The sequence below is a fragment of the Neofelis nebulosa genome, chromosome 9, assembly GCF_028018385.1.
Source record: "Neofelis nebulosa isolate mNeoNeb1 chromosome 9, mNeoNeb1.pri, whole genome shotgun sequence".
Taxonomy (NCBI): Eukaryota; Metazoa; Chordata; class Mammalia; order Carnivora; family Felidae; genus Neofelis; species Neofelis nebulosa.
Window position 1 is genome coordinate 795,425 of NC_080790.1, and position 18,469 is coordinate 813,893.

Here is an 18,469-nt window from a genome sequence, read left to right on the forward strand (position 1 = left end):
TAGAGGAAAATTTTATGGCTTTTCCCTTTATTTTACAAAAGTTCCACATTGTCACATTCTGGCTTTTACATGGCTTTCCCGCGTCTGAAGTGCTCTTTTGGTGTCGGGATGTGTTCCAGAGACCGTCATTTTGTACAGACGTGCTTCGTTAATAACTGTGCAGCCATTTCTGTTTTTATCCAGCATTTCTTCCAGGAAGACCAGTAAACATGTTGTGAAATGATTAGCAAACCATTACATTAGTCAGGAGAACAGCCACAGCACATATATTAATCCCATATGGGGCAAATAATAATAATAAGGATAACTTTGTAGCATTGAACTTCTTTAAAAAGGAGATCGTATTCTGTCAGTCGAATGTCTTATTTGGATGTCCTAAATGGCGATTCTACAAAATGATGCCCCCTTTGGTACACGCCTTTCGTTGTGGATGATCACTGTGCACATATAAATCTAAACTTATTTATGAGCATTTAATTCGCTTTTCAAAGGTTGAAATAAAGTTCGATATCAGAAGAACTGGCACCATCAACAACAGTTGTTAATGATTTGTGTCAGAACGACCTTTTCCAAGTACGGCCATTAGTATTCCATCCAGGAATGAATCCTGCTGTTGTAGGTTTGTTTCTCTGACTTTCTTCTAAGAAATTACTTTCTCTGGTTCTTTCTTCTTTAAGTTTATTCATTTTTGAGAGAGAGAGAGACATAACACGAGTGTGGGAGGGGTAGACAGAGAGGGAGACACAGAATCCGAAGCAGCTCCAGGCTGTGAGCTGTCGGCACAGAGCCCGATGCGGGGCTCGAACGCACAGACCGTGAGATTGTGACCTGAGCCGAAGCAGGATGCTCAACCGACTGAGCCACCCAGGCGCCCCTACTTTTTCCGATTCTTAAATTACATATTCTCTATTTCAACTCTCATCAGAAATAGATGAGAAAATTGCATCCATGGGCTTTGATTGCACATGTAGGTTGTATGCGGCTCGCAGACAGCGGCAAACAGAAACGCCAATTGACTCTGGGGAGTCTGGTGGGAGAGGAGGGGGATGTGTCCTCCAACGGAAGAATACCCAACCTGAAATTTTTCGGTTAAAATTTAAGTTAACTCACGTTTGGCAGAGGATCTAGATAGCAGCATCTACCTCTGTGGGGTGCCTGCCCGGGGGCCTTGCTAAGCCCCCCCCCCCCCCCCCCCCCCCCCCCGTTTACATCGGAGTTAATCCTCTCGTACAGGGAGCGAATCCTCCTTATCTTTGGGCTCAGAGCCCATAAGCACAGGGTGGCTAGTAAGTTCCCGACCCAGGGTCATCTTAAATCCTATTCTGTTCCACTCCTTGGGACCCTTGGAGTCCCTGGAATCTGTCTAGAGTCCACAGTAAGAATTTTCAGCCTGCTCTCCAGCGACCCGCCAGGCAGCTGGGACCCCAGGGAAGGGGCTCCTGTCCTCCGTGAATGTCTGGAAGCCCCTCCCTTGAGCCGAGAACTTGCACCTGCATCAGGGAGGACCCTGCACAGGGTGGGGGGGGGGGGGGGGTTGCCTCCAGGGCTTTGCTGCAAAGGGCAGGGGGTCTCTGAGGGCTGGGGTGGGGTCGGGAGAGGGAGCCTGGGCCACTGTGTGACCCAGAGTCAAAGTGAGCTGTCTGTCTTCACGGTAGGACAGAGTTCTGCAACTTGGAGTAGTCCTGACACCCTGCAGGGGCACAGCATTCCTGAATGTTTGTGTTCCTCGGGACACATCCAGGTCCTGGGGGGTGGGGGAAGGGGGGAGGGAGCTGGCCCTTAATGGGATTTGCAGCTCCAAGGGGCTTAAAACCAGGTGTTCTAATGCAGATGCTGTGGGTGCAGCCGGGAAGGGGGGAGCCACTCACCTCCCACCCTGGTGGCTCATTTCTGAGCCCTGTTGACTGAGTTATCGTCTCACACGGGAGCCACAAGAAATGTCTGTGGAAATGAGCTCCATACAGACCACTAAGGTCACTGACATTAATGTTGTTCTCTGTGCTTCAGAAAGTAATGTCATCCCTGAAATCCTTCCGTGTTCTTCCCTGGGACTTCCCAGGCTGCTCAAGAGCGATCTGTATTTCCTCGTATTTGTCCGTAAAGGCAGAGCTCCGCTCACTGGTTTGAGTGGCAAAACACGTTGCTCCTTGAAAAGTGACCTTGCTCCTCACAACTGATCTAAATAAGTAATTCAAGAGTCAGATCGCCATGTAGGTGAAAATCTAAATTCTGCTCCTGAAGGTAGTGGCCATTTGGAGAATTATAACAATATCACTGAGCAATACTTAGAAAGCTAACATTATGTATTTTAAGTGGTCTCTTAAAACCGTCTATTTAAGTAGTCTATTAAAAGCTCCACTACGTGCAGAGGTACATGTGCAGACACTGCACATGGAGGGGATAAAACCCACAGGCGGCATACAGAGTAGCCCCAGCAGAACTATTTCTCTTTGACGTTCCCTGCATTGATACAATAATTATAAATGTGCAAATAAGTACCTAGAATAAATACACAGAAGTAGGAAAACTCCAGGTAATTTTAGAATGTGCTCTTTTTGTTCTGTTGTCAGAAAAGGGGACATGCGGGGTTCTGTGTGCTTACAGGGCCGGCAGGGGGTCCGCTCCTGCTCCAGGACTGGCCCCGACTGTCGACTGTCGACTGTCGGAAGCCCGCCAGCCGCGTATTAGCTCAGACCCCGTCTCTCCGCTCAGCAGCGCCTCAATCACAACGTGCGTTTGTGCAAACGCGTGAGGAGCTAACAGGCGCGGAGGGCACTGGTGTCTCGTGCTTTCTCTGTGCTGCCACTCTAAGCGCCTGACCCCCTCCTGTGCCCGCGTCTTAAAGCCCAAAACAGCCTCAGAGGTGGACAGCTAACCCTTGGCAGAGAAAGTCCTGTTTTCCTCCTACGGAAATACGAGCTCCCGGTGTAACCAGGGACAGGAGAGCGCGATTGGCCGACCCACTGGCGGCATCGCCCACACAGACGCTTCCCGAGCCGTCTCCTTAGGTCGGCGGTCTAGACAGTTACGTTCAGTACTTGCAGACCCAATTTCTGACACGTTGTGTCGGTGACTAGGACGCACTCCCGGTTTATGACGGGCAGTCTCATCTGTTGAACGGTTTCTGTGTATCCCAGGCTGAAGTGAAAGATCTGGGGGGGATCCGAAATCAGGGCGCAGTCTCTGTGCCCAGGGTTCGTTTAGGGCTAGGAACACACACCACCCCCGCACGTGCACAGGCACGCACACACCTGTGCACCCGCCCGTGAGGCAGGAGGAATCTGACCGTGTGCAGGCGCAAACACCGCTGAGGACCAACAGCAGGGAGAGGGCGCACAGGCGAGTCCTGCAGAGACGTCCCGAGGCCGGAGGAGAATCAGGAGCCCCCAGAACCCGCGAGCCGCCTACACACATCCGTAGTCTCTTCTACCTGCACACCTGAGCCACGGTGAACACCGGGGTCCCTTGGCGAGGAATCTGCCCTCCGTCCCCTTCACCGGACAAGGTGGTTCAGGCACAGTCCACGTGGAGGATCAGCGCCTGGGCAGTGCGGGTGCGCGCGTGTGTGCAGGTGTGTGTGCGTGTGGAGAGAGGGATGAGGGGCGGGTGCAGGCCGGAGCACGCTGTGAGCAGAGGAAGGTGCACGCTTACGTACGTGTGTGCATGTGTGTGCGTGTGTGAGTATGCGTACGCAAGTATGTGTGTGTGTGGACGGGAAGAGGGGCATGTGCGAGTACGTGTGTGTGTGTGTGTGGAGAGCAGAAGAGGTGCGTGTGCAGGCCAGCACACGGAGGGGAGACTCGCCGGGCGCTGCCTGCCGCGTGCAGCACTGCGTCCCCTGAGCGTCCAGTCCTGGGCTGTGCTGACCCGGGACCAGTGAGGCCCAGAGTCACCCTCTCCTTAGCCGCGTCCGCCACCGACTCGGGAAGGAAGTGCACACACCCGATGTCTGTGTGCAGAGCCCACGGCATCCAGGGCTCCTCTGCCTTAACCTTTGCTCTCGGGATGTTTCTGGACATTGGTTCTGTGTGGCCAGGACCCTGGGATGATTCAAGTACGCCTTGGACAGCTGGGGGTCCTGCGGTGCCTCGGGGGGGTTCTGAGCAGGGGTCCTTTTGCCCAGGACAGAAGAGCTGGTGATGCCCCGTGACCCGGCGGCGAGGGGCCTGGTTAGGGCCGTGTTCATGCCAGACCGGGGCACCCGGGTCCCGTGACCTGACCTTCCCGTGAGACGCTGAAGCGGACGCTGTGGTTACCGCTATTTTAAGTGGAAGCTGCTTTGGGTGGAATTTACCTAAATCTGTTTCGGGCTCATCTCCACAGCTGCCACGTGGGAGGACGGCCCTGCCCTGAACGGGGCTCCCTGTGTGGCCGGGTCCGCAGTGGCTCCGTGTCCCCATCTGGTAGCCGTGGGGCCTCGGCCCTCGGTCGGGACCCCCTCCCGCGCTAACGCCCTGACGCGTTCTGTTTTCCAGCTCTGGCTGGCGGACGACGGCTGGCTCCACGAAGACTGTCACCTGGGTCCTCCCGGCTTCGCGCCCCAGCGGCCGTTCAGCTTCAGCGTCCTGGTCGGCCACGGCCAGAGTCGCGTCTTCAGCGTGGACCTGGGGAGCGAGCTGGCCGCCTGGGAGAGGTCTTTCCAGAGGGCCACTTTCAAGGAAGTTCAGAGAAGCAGGGTAAGCGCCTCCCACCCTCCCGCGGGAGAACTCGGGTGGGGCGCGACCTCGCCATCAGGTGCGCCGCCGTTCCAGACGAAAACGAATCTTGAAAGCTGAGCATTCTGACCTGAGCCACCAGGTCGGCGTCCGTGGCAGGTGACGGGTCACCACGGGAGAGCGCGAGGGGGCGCATTTCACGTTTGCAGAGAGCCATGGGCTTTCCACGGATGGGGCAGGGGGCACGTCCACGCCCCTGACGAGCCACGCTGCCCACAGGCTGCTCCCAGCAGACGGCGCAGGTGGCTCATTGGCGGTGAAGTCCCCCGGGCGTTTGTCACGGACGAGGCACCCGGTGGCCTTGCTCCCGCCGTCAGGACCCGAGGGAGAATATGACGTGGTTCACACGACTGAGCTTCTGCCCTTGTCGGCAGGGTACGGAAACGTGCGTCCGTCAAATGCGTGAGCAGGCAGGGGTCGTGACCTCCGGCGTCGTTAACGGTGGGACCCCTCAAGGGCAGAAGGTCCACACGGCGATGTCAGGGAGGGGACTTCCTGCCAACCGTGCGGCCACTCCAGCCCCGTGTCGTCGGCCCTGGTGCAGAGGAGATCACGCCTCGTCTGGGAGCGCGCGTTCTCAATGGAAGGCCCCGCGTGGCTTTGACTCGCCCGCGGCTGCCCGGGCCTGGGGGTCCCTGACTGGGCGTCACTGCGACCTGCCAGTCTGCATGGCGACGTCACACTCAGATGTTCCTAGAAACACACGTCACGGCTTCCCCCGGGCCCCCCTCTCCGGCTGGGCGGCCCCCGGATGTGGTTCCGTTGTGCCCAGCGGCCACGTGCCAGAGGCGCCGGCTCCGTGACCCCAGCAGGCAGGTGATGCAAGGGTCCTGAGGCACTGAACACCGACTCCCCTGTCGCGGGGACTCATTGGCCCGTCCGGCGACTGTTCACAGCCCTGAGCCCTGAACACAGCGGAGAAATGGGAGCTTGACGGACACTCATCGTGACCACACTTGCAGCCCCAGAAAGTGGGAAGAAGACGGCATTCTGCGTCACCGCGTGTGCCGGGCGGCTGGTCTCCAGTGTCCCCAGCTGTGCTGCAGGCAGGGGGACATCCCAGTGTGTGCGGGAAGGAGGCGTCGCGGACGGGCACCCCAGGAGACGCACCCTGATGCCCCGTGGCCCCGGAGGCTGCCGGCCGGTCTCGCCCCTGCCGGTCGGAACAGATCGACAGTCCGAACCGCCCTGAGTGGATTACGGTCACTCTCCTTAAAGAACAGACTTTCTCCCCTGGGTCCAGAGTGGGGACGGGACACCCGTGCTTGCGTGGTCGGGAAGTCCCTCCGGAGGGGGTGGCAGCTCCCCTTGCAGAGTCCTCGGTATTTGGGCAAGTAGGGAGAGGGGAGGGCCAGAGACGGGCTGGCGGGGCAGCGGGTAGAAGGGAGGACGCCGGGTCTGCATCAGGACGGGAGGGCAGCGTGCCGGCGGGTTCCGGGGAGTCTCTCCACAATCCAGGATTGAGATGGCGAGGGTCTTTCGTGGGCAGGCGAGGACGAGCGTGGCCGCGACGGTGACCGTCCCCCGGATGAGGGGTCGGCCTGTGTGGTGGGGTCTCCGTGTACAGGACAGGAAGTTCCCCCAAGACCTCCCCAGTCTGAATCGTCATGCCCACTTTCCGAAGCAGGATCCTGCGGGATTCCTGCCCCCTGCTGTGGCATCCAGTCCCGGGGACTCTGTCCCGATTTCTCAGTTTTCTGGACTCGGAGGCGGGAAGGACAGCAGACGTGCTCTGGAGTGTGTGGCCAGTTTCTCCCTCCGTGAACTTGGGAAAAATATTTCCCTAAACTCGTTCACTTCCTCTGAAATTAACGATTATAGTGTGCACACGAGAGCCACTCTGGGAATTACACTAATTTGTTTTTAAGGTTTTTTTAATGTTTGTTTATTTTTGAGAGACAGAGGCAGAGCACGAGTGGGGGAGGAGCAGAGACAGAGGGAGACACAGAATCCGAAGCAGCTCCAGGCTCCGAGCTGTCAACACAGAGCCCGACGCGGGGCTCGAACCCACAAACCGCAAGATCATGACCTGAGCTGAAGTCAGACGCTTAACCGACTGAGCCACCCAGGCACCCCTGGGAATTATACTAATCTTAACGTGCCTCCGTGCCAGGCCGTGTGCAGTTTGTACCCTGTGTTAATCTTTTAAAGTAAATCTGAGACGCGACCCTGTTTTCTGTGTTCTTTCTTCCACTGATGAGAAGACTCACGTTCGGAAGGGCTCAGTGGCCCCTCCACAGCCCCGTCCATTTCTGCCTGATTCAGCGTCTCTCCTGTTCCTGGCTTGGACTCTGCCCCACCCGAGGCCCCGCCTTTAAACCTCGAGAAGATTTACACGTTTGTAACGTGTTCTCCTCCCGCGTGCCGCAGGCTGCGAGCTTCATCCCCCCGTGTGTCACCGCATCCCTGCTTCCCCATAAGGACGTCAGGAAGAAAGTTCTGGACTTGAACTTGTGGCCCGTTTCCTCACAGCAGCGTCTCAGGGCACCTCAGCGGGGTCAGCACCCCACAGAGAAAACCTCCAAATCGGGGGTGTGCCAGCAGGTGTTTAAAACCCCTGCCCGTCTCCAGCTCAACACGTTTAACTAATGTCGTTTCGAGTGACACCTGTGTCACAGACCTCCACAGGTGCCCTCAGGCACCAGACGGAGGTCCTCTGGCTGTACATGCTGTGTCGCCTGCAGGCCGGGGTCCCGCCGAGACTGTCCCACTGTCCTGTCCCTGTGCCGTGGTCCCGCCGTGGTCCACGGTCCCGCCGTCCACTCTTCAAACAACGTTTGCTCCTATTTCAGCATCGGGTGCACGTGATGCTGGGTGATGTGCAAAGTGCTGTGCGTTTTGTCCACATCAGTGTACCTAAATTTTAATTGTACCAGCCACATCCTGTTGGAATTTAAGAAAAACGAAACAGGATCTGTGTCCTCGCAGCAGCCTGCGGTCTGAGTATCTGCATCCGGTGGGCTGCTTCTGAGCTCACAGGACGAGGCACCGAGACCCTCGCCGTCCTACAGACAAACCAGGGCTCGCCGGCCCCACCGGGTGAGCTTTGAGGTCCCCGTGTCTGCTTAGACCGTCTCCCCTGCTGGTCGTGGGACACCTGCCGGAGCAGCGGGGGTTGCTTTCCATTCACAGATTTTGGTTCCACAGCAGATAACAGTGCTGCTTGTTGGGCCAGGACGATGCTCAGACGGGGCGTGTGGCCGGCGTCTGTACTCTGCAAACCCCCGAGAGCAGGTGCCCCTCCCACCAGCCTCCGCACCTGCAGCCTGTCCGGCTCCAGTAAACGGAGACCGTGTAAAGCTGAGGTCATGATTCTCAAGGAAACGTAAGGTGAACACGTGCCCAAAGATGTCATTTAGTTCCTTTATTAATGAGGGAAGTCGGGGTTGTTGGGACAGTCCACAGAGCCCTCGGGAAACCCACCGAACGCAGACGCTGTAATGTGGGTGCTTCCAGACGCCCCTGCTGGGTAGATGGAAAACCTGCTCGGGGAGGAGGGGTAGAGCAGCCTCCTAAACAGGCCCTCGGGTGGCTCAACCCGCCGGACGGAGGCGTCTTCCGACTCTACCAGACAAAAAACAACCGAGTTAACTTTTGCCGCTTGTTAGCTGAACGTCACCCGGCCGATGGTTTGTCCTTTTTTGCTGGAAAAGAATCTCCAGACATCATTCTTGCACTCACACGCTTGTGCACACACACTTGTTCTCCTGTCTGTCTTGATGGGAGACGTGGCAGGAGCCCGGACCGACCTCAGGGCAGCGTGGGTCACTCTACGGTCTGACGTCCTGTGGCCTCGAGCAGCCGCTGAAGCCAGAGAACAAACCTCTTCTAAGGAACTGGAAACAGACAACAGGCAGTCTGACCCAAAGTAAGCAAAAAAATACAAGTCGGAGTAGAAATCAGTGAACTAGACAGAAAACCAAAGAAAAACAGAAAATCAGTGAAACTAAAATTTGATTCTATAAGATCAAAAAATTAATGAAAGTCTTGCCAGACTGATGAAAAGGAAAAGCATTAAGAATGAGGGACAAAATGTCACTACCCAGATATTTAAAGACACGGTCAGGGAACATTACATAAACAATTTCTAAAAATTAACACAAATCTGACAACTCAGAATGGACACAATCCTTGTAAGACACAAACCACCAAGCCTCCCTCAAGGGGAGACGAGTTACCCAAATGATACCATTTGTGGTTTAAAAGTGGAGTTTTTGCTAAGTCCTTTCCCACAAAGGAAATTCCAGTCCCAAATGGAGTCGTTGATGAGTTGTACTAAACATTAAAAAAAGGAAAAACTAATCACACAAACTAACCCAGAAAATTGGAAGTAGGAGGCAATGCTTTCAAGCTCCCACAAGCCCAGCATCACCCCACGGCCAGTGTTGGACAAGGTTGTGCAAAGTAAACACAGCTATGGACCATTGTCCTTTACGGGTGTAGATAAATATTCTAAACACAGTTTTACCTAATAAAATCCAGTAACTTCTTCTATAACAGGAATAATATGTCAAGTTAAAAAATTATCCTAGGAAAATACCATTGGTTTTATGTCTAAAATCAATCAAATTAGGGGCACCTAGGTGGCTCAGTGAGTTAAGTGTCCGACTTCAGCACAGGTCATGATCTCGCGGTCTGTGAGTTCGAGCCCCGCGTCGGGCTCTGTGCTGACGGCTCAGAGCCTAGAGGCTGCTTCGGATTCTGTGTCTTCCTCTCTCTCTGACCCTCCCCCGTTCATGCTCTGTCCCTGTCTAAAATATAAAATAAACATTAAAAAAAATTTTTTTAATAAAATCAATCAAATTAATCTATCAGGCTAACAATTTAAAAGAGAAAAATCCTGGGGCGCCTGGGTGGCGCAGTCGGTTAAGCGTCCGACTTCAGCCAGGTCACGATCTCGCGGTCCGTGAGTTCGAGCCCCGCGTCAGGCTCTGGGCTGATGGCTCGGAGCCTGGAGCCTGTTTCCGATTCTGTGTCTCCCTCTCTCTCTGCCCCTCCCCCGTTCATGCTCTGTCTCTGTCTGTCCCAAAAATAAATAAAAAACATTAAAAAAAAAATTAAAAAAAAATAAAAGAGAAAAATCCTATCATCATTTCAACAGACCCAGGAAAATATTTGACAAAATCCAACTTCGTATCTGATCTAATAAACTCAGCAAACTAGAAATGGAAGAAACTTTCCTTAACCTGCTAGGAAGGCACAGAAGTGCCCACAGGTAACATCCTGCTTAGTGGCCAGAGACTGTGTCCCCGAAGACTGAGCATAGGCAAAGCTGTCCCCTGTCATCACTTGTATTGATATTTACCGAAGGCAGTAGCCAGGACCACAGCCAGAAAGATGAATAAGAGACACCAGGTTGGAAGGGAAAGAGTAAAACTGTCTTTACCCACAGATTTCATGACATTCCTACTAGAAACTCAGGTGGAATCTGCAAGAGAAGGGAGTTCAGCTACAAGAAGTTGCAAGATCCAAGGTCAATATGTAAACATCCATTTCAGTTTCCTGATACAAGGAGCAGACAACAAAAAATACTTGTAACAGCATCAAAAATATGAAATAATGTGGACAAATCTGAAACACATAAAAGACTTGTAACAAAACTGCAAAGCGTGGCTCAGAGACAAGTTAGAGGAAACTCACGTTAAGTGGAGACCTAGACTCGTGCACGGCCCAGAACTCACAAAGATGCTAAAAGGTCAGTGACCCTGCCGCCGATCCGTCGATGAGATTCCAGGTGCCATCCCAGCAGCCTCGTATGTGGACTCTGACAAGATGATTCTAAACTTCATGTTGGGAATGGAGGGACAGAAGATGTCTTAGGTAACTGGAAAAGGAACAGCAAAACGCGGGGACCTACACTGCCTGATCCCAAAGCTGGAGAAGCTGGGGCCATTGTGACCGTGTGCGGTTGCCACAAAGACAGGCAGAATCCAGAATCCAGAAGTAGACCTACACAGACATAGACCATGTCCTCTGGCACGGAACGGCCCTTCAGGGGAGGATGGAAGTCTCGGACAAGGCCTGCTGGAACAATTGGGTATTTATGCAAAAAAATGGACTTTAATCCATGCCCCACACCATCTATGAACATAGGCTCAAAATGGGTCATAGACAGGGGCGCCTGGGTGGCTCACTCGGTTGAGCGTCCGACTTCGGCTCAGGTCATGATCTCGCGGTCCGTGAGTTCGAGCCCCGCGTCAGGCTCTGTGCTGACAGCTTGGAGCCTGGAGCCTGCTTCGGATTCTGTGTGTGTGTCGCTCTCTGCCCCTCCCCTACTCAGGCTCTGTCTCTCTCTGTCAAAAATAAATAAACATTTTAAAAAATGGGTCAATGGGGGAGAAGAAGGGGGGAAAAAAGTTGGGGAGGGAGGCAAACTATAAGAGACTCTTAAAAACTGAGAATAAACTGAGGGTTGATGGGGGGTGGGAAGGAGGGGAGGGTCGGGTGGGCATCGAGGAGGGCACCTGTTGGGATGAGCATTGGGTGTTATATGGAAACCAGTTTGACAATAAATTTCATATTTAAAAAAAATGGGTCATAGAAGTATAAATGCAAAACTATAAAACTTCTAGAAGAAAATAGTAGGTAAAATCTTTCTGACCCTTAGTGATGCAAATATTTCTCAGATATAAAACCAAAACCACAATCCACATAAAAGGAAAACAATGATAATTTGGACTTCATCAAAATAAAAAACGGGTATTATTTGAAAGACAAGTGCCAGGAAACGTGAAAAAGATGCAAAAATGTGGGAGGAAATACTTGGAAGGCGTAGATCTCACAAAGGGCTTGCAGCCATAATCTATAAAGAGATCTTGAAGCTCAGTAATGAGGAAAACAACCAAACCAACAAAATTTGGGCAAAACATTTGAGTACACAGTCCATGAGAGAAGATGTGCAGACCGGAAACCATCACATGAGAATACGCTCAGAGTCGTTAGGAGGAGAGTGCAAATTGCACACCTGTTAGCAGGACTGAAATTTAAACGCCCAAGGACGGATACCACACATAGGTGAGGACGTGGAGGGATGGGAAGTCTGGCATGTGGCTGGCGGTGATGTAAAGTGACGTGACCAGTCTGGCCAGTCCCTGCATTAAATGCACAGCCACCCTAAGACGGAGACATCCCGCTCCTTGCCTTGTTGTGCACAGAAGCCTTGGTTGCAGCTGCTGTCCAAATCCTCAAACAACCCGCCTGTGCATCGACGTGGGACTGGTTAGATACGTGGGATGTCAGGGCTGTCCACGAATGTCGGGCACACCCAGCAACGCGGGAGGCACTCCGCCTGACAAGAGAAGAGTACGTTTCGTGTGGGTCGCAGAGCAGAGTTCTCGTTCTGATGAGGTCCGATTCAAGATTTCTTCTTTCCTGGCTTGTTCTTGGTGTCGTTTCTAAGATCTCCGGGTTTCGTTCCAGGTCAGGGCGGTTCCGTCCCGTGTCTTCCTCTAACAGCTTTCTAGGTTTCCCGTTTACACTGTCACCTGTGCCACGTGGGTGGGACGTGGGTCTCCCCGTCTGCGAGCCCCTCGCACTCCAGGCTCCGCGGCGAGCCAGCCTTTCCGGGAAAAGAAGGAAAGGTGGCTGTGGACAGCTCCGCGATGGCAGGCGTTTGTGTGGCGGTCAGGGCCGCGCGGTGGGGAGGGCCCAGGTAGGAGCTGTCCTCGGAGAAGTGGGCACAGCCCCAGGCAAGCTGGGAGCAGGTGGGGCCCAACAGCACTGGCCACACGAGGGGCCCCTTCCAGCCGACCCGTTCGGAAGGGGGTGAAGTGATTTCCAATCAGTAACACCCTCTGACACTTGGCGACACGAATTTAATTTACAGGTGATTTTATCAAAATCATGATTTCACTTATCGAATGTCATTAACCAGCACATTTTTTAGATACTCAGATGTCCCTTTAGTTCCAGCCAAATCCAGAATTACTTTTTGGCGGGTAAATTCCGAAATGTCCTCTCCGCCCAGTTCATCAGAACATTCAAATGACCTCAGCTTCTGGCAGCTGGGCACAATACTCAGGCATCCGCCTGCCTCACCTGGGTGCGTCCCGAGGCACATCGTCCCCGGCCCACAGGGCCCACCTGCTTGAGCCGCTCGCATTAGGGCCGTCAGTCAGCTTCGTGGCTTCCGTGTTGCTGCTGCGTCTGGTCCGCATAGACCTGCGCGTAGGACCCGCGGGCTGGCTGCCTCTTCCAGTGCGCCGTGGCCCCGGAACAAGTCCAGGTCGCGTTAGGGTTTTGTCCAAAGCAAGAGCAAACGAGTCCAGGGAGGGATTTAGGACTCTTCACATAAATGAGGCACAGGAAGTCTCATGTGGGCTGTTCGGTTGTTCCCAAGTGTCTGGGTGTGGCTTGTGGTTTCCTGCAACCACGTCTGTGTTCTTGTATTCACTCTGCCGGTAGGGCGTCCCCCACGTGCCACATACTTCCTTAGATGTTTTCATCCGGGGAAACTGAGGCCCAGAAAGGTGCCTTCCTCCACGGGGTGGCCGGGCCCGGCCAGTCCCGAACGTCCCTTCTCGCTGGACGGGGAGCTGTGATGTAGGTTTTCTGGGCGTCACAGGTAGCGTGAAGTTACAGAGGCGTTTTCACCCGTCCTCACCAGTGTGCGTGTGCACACACCTGAGAGAGATTTGCTGCCCTTTTAATATTTTTCGAATTTGTAGGAGACTGAGAAGTAACCTTGAGTAAGTCATTTAACTTTCTTATTGATTTTCTTCTTTCCGACATGATTGCTATTTCGTGTCCTGGGATGGTGCCATGACGTGTAATTAATTGATGTTTGTAAAGCAGTTGACATTGAAATATGCACAACGTAATTTCCTTAAATGCTTAAATCAATCTTCCAGATACATTTTTAAGAAATCTCAAGCTTGCGGTATTCAAAACGAAACACATCAGTGAGAGTTTTGTGACACCATGTGGAGTAGGACAGATAGGATTTATGTCTCCTGAAGAAAATAAGCCCAGAGGACCCGAGAGAAAACCGAGCGAATGTTAAGTAGCACTTAGGTGAGATAGATTTATGGGGTCATTAAAAGGTAGTTACTGGTTCGTTACCAGAAGCACCAGTTTAATTGCACAATTAAGTTTCAGATTGTTTTCGTCGTGTGCAGGAAGCTTATTGGAATTTCAGTTTACCTGCTATGGTTTTGGTCAGATTTAGGTTGAAACGGTCAACCTAATTGTGTAGCTTATGTTGATTTTGCCTAAATGCACAACATTTCCACAAGTGACCTGGAGGGGACTGGCCTCTCTTCAGGCGTCTTCGCTCCCCTCGCCAGACAGAGCGTCAGGGCAGTCAGGTGGGACCATGCCACCTTCAGGCCTCCTCTGAATTCATGTTAAAATCGAGCTTTTCTCTTAAAGTGTTACTCGTTTGGTTGGATAATCTCTGCACTGTATTCACCAGTGACCTCACAATTAAACTCATTTGATACATTTACAAACTTTCCAGAAAGGTCTGATGACCATTACCCTGATACTAGCCTGTGATTTCAATCAGGCTTACTGCTGTGTTACGTAAGCGTCGCATATGTGATGGTTGTCCGTGTGTGTTCACACCCAGAAATGGGCCAGTGACCACTTCGTGCTGCTGGTGGGTGCGCTTGGGCTGGCGGGAAGGGTGTGTGGAGCCCACGTCTAGTGTCCGGGAGCACTTGCCGTCCAGCTGGGCCTGTCCCTCACCGAGGGTCAGGTTGCTGCCACCTGCTGGGGCGGTGGGTGCCGAGAGCGTCCGGCCAGTGCCACCTCCCCGCCGGGCAGAGTAACTTGGCGGGTGCCGGCGTGGGCTGCGCCGATGGCCGTGGGGGTTCGTGGCTTGAGCTGCAGCCGGGGCTTCCCGGAGCACAGCGCTCCTGAGAACCCGCTGCGGAAGGCAGGGATGATGCGGAGTCCTGCGCACGTGGAAATGTTTGCCTGTAGACGAGGAGCAGAAGCGCTGCCTGTGTGCACATCATTGGCACTTTTACAACTGTCGTTTCTGGTCGTGGGGGTTTTGCGACTAGCTGACTGATGTTAAACTCCATTGCTAAAGACCGTTCTGTTGAAACTAATGCTCTTTTCTAGTCCAAAACATACACGTGCAGCTGGCAAGGAGAAATGCTGTGTTTCACGGTGGATTTCGCGCTGGGATTCACCTGCTCTGACAGCAAGACGAAGGTAAGGGGTCAGCAGGCGCTGCCGGGGGCCGGGGCGACGCACTGTTACGGTCAGAGGCACGGGCGTCGGGGTTGTGCCCTCACAGGAGCCCTGGCTACACGGTGCCCGCAACAGCACCCGCACCATCGCGGGCTGGGTTTCCTGGGTCCTGCTCCAGGGAAAGACCCCCCCCCCCCCCCAGAACTGAGGGAACATGAACTACCACCTGGAGTAAAACCGGAACATTCTGGTGCGAGTATGGCCCCTGTTACTGGTGGGCTCATCAGGTGCTGGTTCCCCAGATGCGCAGCTGTGGCTGGTTTCCCTCATCCTGGATGTAAACCCACGTCCTGAGCAGCTGTTTCCACCAGCACCTCTGACAGGCCTGAGTCGTCACCTTAGCCAATTATTTCCTGACACAACATTTACAATATTTTAAAGTCCAAGCTGCTCGTTCAGAGCGCAGGGCTGGGAGAGCATCAGCCGGACCAGCACTGTCTGTGCCTGGCCTGTGGCCTGCAGTGGGTCGGCCCTGAGCCAGGGACACCTCATCTCCAGAACGTTCCCAAGGGTGTGTTTCCAGACCTGCGCTCTAAAACCTTTGAATACTCTCATCTACGAATTAATCCCTGCAGCCCGTTCAGGAGCCCCTCGCAGCTCCCACAGGGGTGGGCTTGTCCTCAAGGACGTCTGGAAATGTCTGGGGGCGTCTCGTATTGCCATGACTTGAAGGGGAGTTTCCGCCAGCCTCTAGTGGGCAGAGATCACAGATGCTGTAAATGCCCGCGATGCCCAGGATGGCTGACAACAGTCAGGGGTGCAGAGCGGGAGCTGTGATCTAAATGGGGGGCTGCCAGCCGGAACCTCACTGTCGCCCTCCTTGCAGGAGCACGGGAGGCTGGGTGGAGCTTTGACAACAGGGGTCCTGGTGCTTAGAACAGCAGCAGTCTCCATTTGTAGGAACACCGAATGCAAAAAGGATTCCGTGTGCTCCATCCAACGTCAAGGCCACAGTGAGGCCGTGCACAGATCTCCGTGGACAGGTTCTGTGCACAGAGCTCTGTGGACAGATCTCCGTGGACAGGCTCTGTGCACAGATCTCCGTGGACAGGCTCCGTGGTACAGGTGCCGCTGCTCGGCCTTCAGCCAGGTCTGTGTGACCTCCGTGCTCGTGTCCTCACGATGAGCCACTTAGGAGCTGGCCTGCAGCAAGGAGGAGCCATCGGCCCCGCTGTGAACTCGTCTTTCTGGCCTCATGCTCCACGAAATCCTGGGTTCCAGGAGATCAGAGCCGAGACTTCGCAGCTCTCACCTGAAGAACAGTTTCGAGTCCTCCCTCTGCCCCGTCGAGGCCCCACGTACCCCTCTCTGGCCGTGTGTGGGTGTGTCATCTTGGGGGACGACCCCCCCCCCCCCGGTAGGAGCCCTTGAGCTCGCCATCCATCTCTCCATCGGTCAGAGGAGCCAGGCGCAGGGTCTTTATTAGCTGCAGACTTTTTCTTCTATTAAACAAGAACTTACAAAACACATCTCATGTCTGGAGAACCTTAGCAAACAGTAGTAACAGGTAACCATCCACCTTCTTTTTGTTGGTTCCAGAGAAACGAATGGGGAGTGATTTGCACGTAGCCCCAGGTGGGAACATGTTCACGGGATCGAAGGTTTTCACCATCTGTGCTCCGGACCGTGTCTCATGCTCTGTAGCAACAAGTGGCCTCTGAGTGGATTTTTAAGTCTTATAGGCAGAGAAAGGAGCATTGACCATATGATGCTGGCCGCCGGAGTGCAGGAAGGAGAAAGTCGGGGGGGCAGGTGGGGAGTGTGGCCGTGGATGCCTGGAGCCCAGTGCACGGACAGAGGCGGTCCGTGTGCACAGAATGAAGGATGGGAAGGTGGATTCTGGTAAGTTATCACATGCTCAGGGCCGATAAGAAAATTAAGCAAATGTCTGCATCTATATACATAGAGTATTTAACGTATGACTAAATATGAATTAAATAAATGAGCTCCCGTTTCTAAATAACTGATTAATTTCATTCCTTTTCAGAATGTGCTCTGGAGATTTAAATTTTCTCAGCTTAAGGGATCTTCGGATGACGGAAACGCTCGCGTAAAGCTGCTGTTCCAGCATCCAGACACCAAACAAATAGAGGTGAAGGTAGGGAACCTTGTTTGTACTGCCACCCGGCCACGTGCCACGTGAAACCTCAGAGGTCAGAGGATGAACACGTCAGTCCCATGTGCCACTGCCTCCTAGCCCAGATGGCCAGGACATCACTACAGCCCGTGGTCTGTGTCTCTCAGAGACACTTCTGTCTTGGGGTTGTGATCCCTGAACCATGTGAATCCATCCTACTGAAAATTATAAGTTCCTTATAAATGTCAGTAGGGAATCAATATTTAAAAATACATGAGGGGCGCCTGGGTGGCTTAGACGGTTGGGCACCTGACTCTTGATTTCTGCTCAGGTCATGATCCCAGGGTCGTGGGATCGAGCCCTGACTCAGGCTCTGCATTGAGCATGAGAGCTGCTTAACATTCTCTCCCTCCTCCCCTCTCCCCTGCTCATGCTCTCTCTCTCTCTCAAATAACAATAAACAAACAAACAAATAGGAGCAGCCAAATTGGAAGGAAGAGCTTTATAAACAGCATTACGCACAATTCAGATGATGACCAGACTGCACTCAATTAACAGGTCCTCGGACACAACCTCCAGACTCATCACACTGAGCGGTCAGCTTACTGTCCACAGAGGATGGGTTTTTCCGTGTTTAATGTACACGTGTTGTCACCCAGTTTTAATGGAACTAGAGACAAACCAAAGTGTCAGTCTGATGCGCTATAGAAAAAGGAAGAAAAAAACAAAAATATGGGACCCACGAGCACATGTTGTTTGGAAACAGATCCAACAGTTTGCCTTGTTTTCTGATGAAATTAGGACGCACCACACGGGACACAGCTACATCCAAAAGTCAGTTTCTAACATCTTTTTATTGAGTTTAATGAAATAATGTTCTGTGTCTACTTTTTAAGTACAACTGAAATTGTCAGAATCTGTTGACATTTTTATCTTCAGGGAGTGATAAAATCACAGCCTGAATGTAAATGCTGTCTAGGCGCGTGGGTCATGAGGTGTGTGACAGGGCAGCGGAGGGGACAGCCAATCTAGGACAGACACAGGAGGTGGCGATGGAGGGGTACGGAATCCGGGGGACTCTAGCCACCAGCAGAGAAGGGATCCCAAGAGCGGGGGGACTTGAGATAATTTTACGTTTGTGTTTGGCATTTTATCTGCACTGATATGTTGACCATGGGTCACGTTACCACTCCTTCTGGATGATGGATATATTGGCCCTTGGGGGGCAGGGGAGGAACGAGCAACATTTCCTGCTTAAATCCCGCAAACCTCCTAACCCAGCGCGTTCCGTGGGAGTGTGGGCGATGCCTTGGGAAGCCAGACTGCAGCGGGATTTCACACGGTGGGTGTTCTAGCAGCGTCTGCTGGAGTACCTGCTGACGTGGGCTCGTGCCTTCGTAACACCCAACCGCATACGTGATGTCAGAGTATGCTTTTGGCAGGTGCCAGCTCTCAACAGATCAAAACGCATCTGTTC

At 53.2% G+C, this 18,469-nt stretch overlaps 1 protein-coding gene across 1 annotated transcript in view; it reads left to right on the forward strand.

Annotated features, from left to right (window-relative positions):
• SNTG2 (syntrophin gamma 2) overlaps positions 1–18,469 on the forward strand; it is a 180,065-nt gene that overhangs the window by 146,781 nt on the left and 14,815 nt on the right. The window contains exons 14-16 of the mRNA XM_058682379.1: positions 4,476–4,676; positions 14,784–14,876; positions 16,903–17,013. Of these exons, the coding sequence (XP_058538362.1) occupies positions 4,476–4,676; positions 14,784–14,876; positions 16,903–17,013 (405 nt within the window). The remainder of the gene's footprint in view (positions 1–4,475; positions 4,677–14,783; positions 14,877–16,902; positions 17,014–18,469) is intronic.